Genomic DNA, 9,614 nt, shown 5'->3' on the forward strand with positions numbered 1-9,614 from the left:
TGTTTGGGGTTGGTGGGCTGTAGGTGGGTCCAGAAGGCCTCAGCAGGGACAACTGAGCTCTTTGTCATGTGGTCTTGCATCCCTTAGTAACTAGGCCCTGGGCTTGTCCTTGCGGTCGAGGAAGAGTTTGAAAGAGTTTGGAAACACATAAGGCTTCTTGAGACCTGAGCTAGGAACTAAAACTTGTCACTTCTGCCACAATCCATTGGCCAACTCAGATTCAAGAAGAAAACAGGCTCTACCTCTGGATGGGAGAAGCTTCACTCTACAAGGGGCATAGCTACAGGAAGGGGTAGCATATTTGGGCCACTTTTGTAATCTACCACAACCCTCTTCTAATTTGCTCTGTGCCCTGGAAGGCTGACCTCAATGGAGGCTCACCTCTCTGCATCACTACCCCAGAGCCCTCCCCCAGCACGGTCCTGGAGAGACCCTTCATTTATACTGCAGTGTGAATGACTCTCCCTAGACTGTGCAGTGCACAACTTACATAGCCATATGCAACTGCCTTGGTTAACCCATCTGTAAAATTATGAGTTTGGTCTGGATGACCTCTTGAGAAAACTTTCACACTGAGAATTGCTTTACACTTGAGATCCTATGGTTTCTCTTATAACCTGTCTGAAAAGGTGATATAGAACACAAGCCTGCATGTGCTTCAGTGTGTATGATATAATATACTAGCATGCACATAAAATGAACATGTGTTTCTGTGCAGATGATGTATACACTGGCATGCACATAGTAAGAACCAAATAAATACATTAATTAGATTTAAATCATTTAAACCAATGTATTGGAAATGTATCTTTACACATCCCATGTAAACATCCTCACCCCTTTCTCCCTGGCCTTTAGACTATAGCAGACTCAACACAACCCTGCAAAAACAGAGCTGAGAATTACCAGTCTGGTTCATAAAACTTTAAAAATTCAGAGCTAAAGTTAGAAATATAAAAACATCAGGAAATAAATTATCCTAACTTGGTAAAACTGATGCAGGGAAAAGTCAGAAGTCACACACGAAACATAGAGCCCAGGGACAGCCCCAGAGTGCCCTCCCTCTAGAGACACAGGGAGGGCTGTCCAGAACCTCACTGCCCATCTGTGACTCCTGGCCCTTCTCAAGTATGAAACTCTATACATGTGAAACCTGAGACCCCCAGCCTGGCCCTCTGGCCCCTCTGGGCCAGCAGCTGTGTGCGCTCAGCAGCTGCGTAGGGACCTAGCACTAAACAGAGGATCCCAGGAACCAAATTCAGTGGTCCCACTAAGCCCAACAATGGTGGACTGTCAGGTGGGAAGGGAGGGGCCGCCAGCCCCCTATAGAATCTGCCCTGCTATTAGAATAAAGAAGTATTCCTGGGGTTTGTGGGCCTTGGGGTTCAAATCCTGGCTTAGAGTTTTCCTGGGCATGGTAGGGAAAGTTTTCAATGTCAATCCATAAAGTAATAATAACTACTATGTACTGAGGACCTACTTTGTGCCCAGTACCACACAAAACCCCTCACATCCACTCATTTACCCTCATAATGACCCTAATGTCCCAACAAGCCATCCCCTCCAGGCAGATATCATTAATCTCATTTTTAGGAGGAGGAAATTGAGACTCAGAATTTAGACAGGTTGCCTGAGGTTACATAGCAAATGTATGACTCTAGAGCACATATTGGGACCACATCACCTTACAGTGGCTTCAAGAGAAACCAGTAGGTCTTGGAGACCACTGAATCTCCCAAACCCTGGCATTGCCCTAGGAGAGTTGAGACCCAGAGGGATGGTATGCCCTTGTGCTACCTCCCACTGACAGTGACAGACACATGGGCAACTCTAGATGCCACAAAACTCCAATCCAAAAGACTAGAGATACCCTCACCAAACAAGAACGGCTCTGCTGACCACCCATCCTGGGGCCCCCAGTCCTCACCAGTTGTTTTACAGTGAACGGTTGCCTCTGAAGAGAGAAGAAATTCATTAAATAAATACATATACAGTACTTTAATCTTAAAAGTTTATTATGTACATATACACATGTACATGTGTGTGAATTTATAGCACAGTATGTTGTTTTAATTTTGGTATAGATAGACACCCAGAAAATTGAGTCAGACAGCCCAGGAGCCACAAGGAGGATTATTAGATCCCAGAGCTAGAGCTTAACCGAAATCCTTGGGGGTGTCTTCCCATGGGACTGAATGAGAAGGCTCGAAGTAAGCTTTCCCAAGGCCGTATTCCAAGGATGGCACTCCCTAGAGCTGCGTCCTCTTCCCAGCTGTTGCAAGTTCCCATTCAGCCAGGGAGCACTGCTCATGCAGACTGCTGCCTGCCCTCACCTCCTGACAGTCCCCACTATGTCCCCTTCCCCCTTGGGATCCCTGCTGACCGGCAGTCTATGCGAGAGTCCAATTTAGCCCTGGACTCTGTTCTATCTGCTCTGGTCTTTCCCGTTGTCTGTCTTTCTCACCTGCCTTATAATTCCTGAAGGCAGTAACTACCTATCTTCTCCTGATTTAGTGCAGGTGAGACAGCCAGCAGGTGCTCAACTAGCAGCAGTTTGTCATCACCTGAAAGGTCTCGGGCTCTGGCAGCAGGCTGCCCTGGGCTGGAATTTTCTGCTTCCATGTGCTAGGTGGGTGACCTGGGCACAGCAAACTGCTGTGCCTCAGCATCTTCATCTGGGAAACGGGTGTGACATGAGACAGCAGTTTAACACAGTACCTGCAACTCAGGGAACACATTTTTTTCTTTAAAAGAGATCTATATAAAGGTGGGAAGTGCTTAAAGAAACAAGAAGAAAAGGCCTTTATGAGTGTTATTTCTATTAATAGAATGAGGTCTTGAGATAGCACGAACGCTGGATTCCTCCAGAGTTCACAGAGGCAGCTGCCTCTAATGCAGGCCATCTTGTGATCCTCTCCCCCAGCATCCTTCAAACCCAAGCAGATGTTTGTGCGAGTGTGCAAACGCGCGAGAGGCTGTGCATGTGTGTGATGCCAACATAAACACTACAGCATGTCTAGTGTGACTCTCAGGAAATCACTTTAGGCATTCCCGATTTAAATTGAATTTAAGTTTGTTTGCTTTATGTTGACTGAGCCAGCAAATGCAGTTACAGCTGCCCTCTTCTCTGGGCCTAAAACCCAAAATAAGAATCACCCCAGTGCAGAGTTGAGATAGCACTTTAAAGTCACATGCTTCAAAAGCAGACATTTATATCGTAAAATTAATTATTTTGAAACCTTAAGTAGTTTCATTAGAAACAACTTGATATAACCAGTAATTTGGTTTGCAAGGTTTAAAGAAGTCTCCTTAAAAATACAGTAAGGATAACATGCTTTATAACTAGAACTTTCTCTGAGTGCTTTCCTAGCCAATCAACAAGCATCTACGTACAGCTACGGGCCTTCCAAATCTGCACGAGACGCTTACCACCACACCACATTGCCATCACCAACCACATCCTTAGAAAAAAGGGCCTAAGAAAAGGCAAATTTCTCACGCTGGGCACTTAGAACTGCTGTCCAGCAGCTACTAGACTTCCTCTCTCTTCCCACCCCATCCCCAACCAGCCCCAGAATCCTCGGACTACTGGGAGAGTAAGTCGTGAATCAATTAGAAAACGGCTTTGTCTTTTCCCTGTACTATATCAGAATTCACTGATTTTTTGTGCTGCGGAAGATCACCTAGGACTGCCATATCGGTCTGGGGAAATACAAACCATATTCTAATCCATGTGTCAGAAAATTATCAGAGCCTGGATAGCTCAAATGCAGTCTCCTTGGACTTTTTAATTCCTCTGTTCTTTTCATCTACACCTGACTTTGACTTGATTTTCTGCCCCCATATGGTTGTTTTTACAGTTGTTTTCTCCTGTAATAAAACCCCTTAGACTTGTTCAGTCTTTTTATCTCCCATAATACCTGGCACCTGCAGGTAGGCAAGTACTTAAATTGCCTTGTTTCAAATTATGCAACCTGTTATAGGATGGATCCCCAAAAAGATAATGTTGGAGTCCTAACCCCCAATACTTAAGAACATGATTTTATTTGGAAACAAGAGCATTGCAGATGTAATTATTTAAGATGAGGTCATACTTGGGTAGGGTGGACCTAATACAATGACTGGTGTCTTATAAAAGAGGGAGGTTTGGACACAGAAGAGACTACAAGGGGAACAGCATGGGAAGACAGGAGCTGTGCTGACAGTCAAGGAACCACCAGAGGCCTTGGAGAAGCCTGGACAGATCCTCCCCTAGTGCCTGCAGAGGGAACACAGCCCTGCCCACACCTTAATCTAGGACACCTGCCTCCAGAACTGTGCGAGAAAGAAGCTCTGCTTTTAAACCACCCAGTCTGTGGTCTCTGTTACAGCAGCCCCAGGACACTAATACCCAGTCCAACAGCTTAAACCAGTTTAAACGCACGCACACCTGCACACCCAGGACATCTAGCAAGACCAGAAAGGTAGCATCTGACTTTCAATTACAGTCCACAAATATTGATTGATGGAGTGTCTCCTGTGTAGCACTTCATGGATTACCGTGTGTTGTCTTATTCTGGGCATAAAAGAACCAGGTTCTTTGTGATTTCATGGTGAATCACGCAACTTCATCTGCTGCATTTACAAGTAAAATTAAAGAAGCGTTTCATGACTTCTGTTATTTTCATGTGTTTTATTAACCTTATAGTAATCTTTAATCCTCTAAAACTTCTGAATCTTGATTTCACTCCCTGTGACTCGTCTAGGGATGTTTAAAGTGTTAATTCATGAGCTCAGTACTAACAAGGCTCATTGGATCCTGTGGCCTTTGTGTGTTTCCCATCCCAAGAGAAATAAGGGAAGCAAATAGTGCAGGTAGGTCAGCAAAACGTCCTGGCCATTACCAGAGAAAATCAAAGCGTAAGGGCATGCACGAAGATTTGGGAAACCTTGTAATCCCCACATTTCTCTCCCCTACAGCAGAAAACAGATCATTGGCAATAAGGAAACGTGTTTCTTTTCTGAACTGCTCATGTAAAGTTTATAATCCCCTCTTTTCCCTGTCTAACCTTCCACCTTAAAGAAAAGCAGAACTACATAAAGGAGAACCTGACAAAAAACTTTTTAAAAATGAGCAGAACAATCTGAATCAAAATGATTATCCTCCCAGTTCTCCACTCTTTACTGGGTCTAAAATAGAACAAATGAGCATAATGCAAGAAACATATTAGGGAATGTTTTCTTAATAAAAGGCATATGAAAAATCTGACCCACCTCAAAACTTTTCTTAATTATGTACTATTCCCAGCCTAATGGTTCCAAATTTTAAATTATGAATTTGCAAATGTTAAGTTGCTGGCTGCTTATACCCCATTAACCAGTTGTCAGTGTATTCATATGGCAAACAGCAATAAAGATTGTTCAATTCCATATGAATATTCAGTTCAGTTTCTAAATGTTCCTTTTTAAGGAAAACGGTCTTCAGACTAACATTCCCACATTCCAATAAAAGCTGTTCAACGTGTGAGCTTTGCGGCATACATTATTTGGTGTGCATGCAAACATCGAAAAGTTCAAATAAACAACTCTTAGGTAATGGAAAAAGCTCATGAAACTTCTAATATCCACGGTTTTCAGAGGCAGAGAATGGCTAATGCTTTACCCCCAAAACCTACCTTTGAACCACAGAGAATCAGTAGTTCTGTCTATAATTTGCTATTTTGATGTTAAACTTTCATTGTGATACTATCAGTCTAAAACCCAGTGGGGCCTAAAGGAAATAAAAGGATAGTTTCGATATAAAAAATTTCCAAATGACCATAGTTTTAGACTATGTTGGGTTGTTTCAATTTGGCTTCTGCAAGCTAAACATTTCATTCATTCCTCTCTTTGTTGTTTTAGAGATGAAAGGCATGCTACGGTGTTCTAAAAAATTCTTTCTAGAATTTAAAAGAAAATGATTATTGAAGTCTGCCAATCAATATTAATGTAATTAAAATGCCAAATAACATGCATTGATAGTGACATGTTTTTATCTAAATAACATATGAAGTTTCTTAAAGCTTCACTCTTAGAAATGGAACAGCATTTTATGTAAGCCTGTTTTGGTAAACTTAGCATGCGTTTTCAATGCTTTTCAACATCTGTCTTTTATTACCAAAGGATCTGATGTCCAGATGACAACAAAGTATTTTGAGTACCCTGAAAGTTAGATCCTGTTCCTTATTCCTGTCTTAAATCATAGTTTTATTGTAACATCAGGTTCATTTACAAGCAATATTCTTATTTCCTGGACAGGCAGGCAGCTATTCACTCTGAAATGAACTGTTTTAATAAATATGTTCCGAGCAAGAAAAATAACTAAAACTAGTATGCATGCAAAATTCGTATTAAATAAAATCTTTTCCGACCTTTAAAAATGTAGTGCCAGGATATGTGCAAACTTATAAGATTAAACATTTTACTTTTTAAAGTCATCTAATATATTTATTAGCAAATTATTATTGTGCATTGGGGCTAACGTGCCCATTTAAAAAACTAAATGGTTTTTCCTAATTACGGTGTACTTCAATTTCTACATTTAAGACCTTTTAACTAATTATTGATCTTAAGATTACGTATTGGCAGAAAAAAATGGAATAAGACTATAGCGTTTTTGAAATAGAGAATGCAGCCTTTTTAAAAGCACTCTCTCCCCTGGCCCTGCTTTGTCAGCTGTGGGAGAGGAAAGCAAACTTTAATCACTCACAGAGATGCGGGTCAAGGTTCACACTCCAGCCCCAGGGAAACCACCAGTCACGAAGAAGAGAAGCTGGGTCTGTAGGACTAGAGATTCTGTTCAAAATCAGGTAGGAACCTGAAAATGCAATCTAGCATTTTAAGCCAGCTTGAAGAATGCCAGGGCTTTCCAACCCTGCATTTGCCATCCTCTGGGCTTGGAGACACGAGGAATTCTTTCATAGGGAGGGCAATAAATTATTTCATAACCCAGTCCTCATCTATTTAGGAATGCATCTTTAAAAGATGCCTAGCAATTGGTCAATTAAACAGAGGGCGAAACTCTCATACTATACCACCAACAAAAGGAGTTCAAACAAAGCCTCAGAGGAAGCTGTACGCAGTGTTGGAGGATGGTTTTCTTATCGGGTCATGGAGAAGAGCAACTCCACCTTAGGGCGGAGCAGAGCGCTCCCCTTCCCCCCGGGCCTCCCCCGGGTCGTTCCCCTAGAACGCAGCCCTGGCCCCCTCCCCAGCCCGCACCGCACACAATGGCGCCCCGAGCTCCCGCCACTGAGTCCTCGCGCCGCCAGCGCGCCCCCCGCGCGAACCGCGTTCCCGGGTCCGCGCACAAAGGAGGCGCGTGGGCTACTCTGCGCCCCGCGCTCTCCCATCCCCGCGCGGCCACCAGGTGCGGACGCAAGCGACCCCGCGCCCGCGCGTCTCCGCGCATCCCGGGCTGCCGCGCAGGCAAGGCGAGGCGCGAGGCCTCCCACTGCCTGGGGCTCCCACTGTCAAGGCCTGGGCGCCGTGGGGGCGCGGACCGGGGGGCACTCACTTTCTCGATGGTCCCGGGTAGCAGGCGCTCCAACAGCCTGCAGAGGACCACCCCATCCTTCAGAGACGCCTGCAGGAAGCCCTCCGGGTCCGAGATGGTTTTCTTGGGCGACTCCAGCACCCCCAAGGTAATGAGCCACGTAACGGTCTGCTCGGCGGAATTCATAGCGGCGGCGCGCCCGGCCTCCCTGCGCCGCGAGCCCGTCTCCGCGCCGTTCACCTCGGAGCGGCCGCAGCCGGGCCGGGAGCGCTCACCGCCCCCTCCTCCTGCTCGCCCATGGAGAGGCCCGCGACGGCGATTGGCTCGGGCGGCGCCGCGGTCCGGCCGGCTCGCGCTCCCTCGCGTGCGTCCTGGCCGACTGTCAAGTGCCTTTTCATTACATGCACATGAACCTGCGGCGGCCGCCCGGCGCCGCCCCCGCCGCCGCCTCCCGGCTCCCAGCCGCTGCCGCCGATGACATCACTGCGAAGAGAAGAAAAGACGCCGCGCTGGAGCGGCCCTGCGCCCGGCCCCCCGGCCGCACACGCACCCCCGCTCTCGGGCCCTGCCGCGGTGCTCCCTCCACCCTCTGGCCCCGCCGTGTGTGCGCGTCCGCACCTGCGCGCCCTACAGTGGGCCCCCGCCCCAAGGGCCCGGTGACCTCCAGAAGGCGACAGCTCGTGGGCCAGAGAGGGCTCACGGGGACTCCTAACCCGCGGGTGGCGCGCACCCTTAACCGTTTGCGCCCTGCGGGGTCCATGCGCAGCCCCCTCCAGATGTGAGAGCCCAGCCAGGCTCCTGTCATTGCCGTGTCCCTTCCGCCGTCCTCTCCCCTCCTGGAAGGACTCGGAACCCTTTATTTATAGTCTTAATTCATAAATGTTTAAATTATTAAATGCTTCCCAGAATGCTCTTTTTATTTTTGCCAGTTTTATTTCAAGAGGTGTGGGGGAAGGGGTGCTGAAAACGAGAAATTTGCTTCTCTCCGCTAACTTGCAAGCCAATAATTACAGAACACAAATGATAATTAAATCTGTAACCAGATGGGTCTAATTTGAGGAGGAATTGATTTTCCGGGCGCTGCTGCGATCCTTGGGGGAGCGTGGACGCCCCAAGCGGCTCGCGGGTGTCACGCGTGCCCCCTACTGGGAGGCCGACTCCTAAGCACATGACCTTAGCAGCAGTAACGCAGCTGGCTGACGAACTATCCAGGACCAGAAAGAAACCTTAGAGCGACTCCACTTTAAATTGATGGTGATGTTCCAGACACTGGGAGGAAGGTCAAGAAAACAGCAGAGGCTGAACTGTGACTATGCAGATGATCGGGAAGGAAGGACTCGGAAGGAAGCTCAGACCCAACAGACCACTTGGCTAGTTCACACTTGGGCACTGTGGACATGCTCAGGGCTGGACGGAAAGAATTAAGACAACTAAATTATGCACAATGAACAAGCTTTTTCAAACAACCAATGGCGCTGGCACGTATATATACTAATCAAGGAAGTGAGCCTTTTCTTAAAAGCAGCAAGGTGTGAAGGTATACATGATGTCCTTTTTCTCCATCCAGTCCCTGGGTGCTTTCCTTGTCTGCTTGCTCTGACTGCCCATGACATTTTAAAACAGCATTAGCACTCACCTGTGTAGAGCTATTGTGTGCCAGGAACATACTAATAGAGTTAGTGACAAAGACTTAGAAACCATATAAAGATTTTTAAAAACAGAGGCTTAACTCTCTTCTGCCTTTTTCCAGAGTACTATTGCAATCATGAATTGCATTTGTTTTCCAACTTCAAGTTAAGTGGTTACATTTCTTTGCAAATGCAAGCAAAGTAATTCAAAGAGCAGTATAAATTCTGGAGTATGAGGGCAGAATATTTCGTGGTGACAGCAACCACTTCCTGAGCCCCCCTGTGTCTCTGCCCAGGGCTCTCTTCCTATATCACACCACGCTATCATTACTACAGCTTTGTGAAGTTTCTCTCATTATCCCCATTTTACTGGGGTGAACATAAACACAAAACTGGACTCTGAAACTCCAAGACCCACACACCTTACCCATTTTCTAGGCCACTTCCCTATATACTTTCTAGGGAACAACAAT

General features: G+C 46.2%; 1 protein-coding gene across 2 annotated transcripts in view; it reads right to left on the reverse strand.

Annotated features, from left to right (window-relative positions):
* Positions 1–7,794, reverse strand: part of ARHGEF7 (Rho guanine nucleotide exchange factor 7) — a 129,319-nt gene extending 121,525 nt beyond the window's left edge. For both annotated transcript variants that reach the window (XM_016145274.2, XM_036228801.1), the window contains exon 1: positions 7,535–7,794. In XM_016145274.2, coding sequence (XP_016000760.2) covers positions 7,535–7,699 — 165 coding nt within the window. In that variant the 5' untranslated portion in view covers positions 7,700–7,794. The remainder of the gene's footprint in view (positions 1–7,534) is intronic.
* Between the last annotated feature and the right edge of the window lie 1,820 nt (positions 7,795–9,614).

This window comes from Rousettus aegyptiacus, unplaced genomic scaffold (genome assembly GCF_014176215.1).
Source record: "Rousettus aegyptiacus isolate mRouAeg1 unplaced genomic scaffold, mRouAeg1.p scaffold_m13_p_11, whole genome shotgun sequence".
Taxonomy (NCBI): Eukaryota; Metazoa; Chordata; class Mammalia; order Chiroptera; family Pteropodidae; genus Rousettus; species Rousettus aegyptiacus.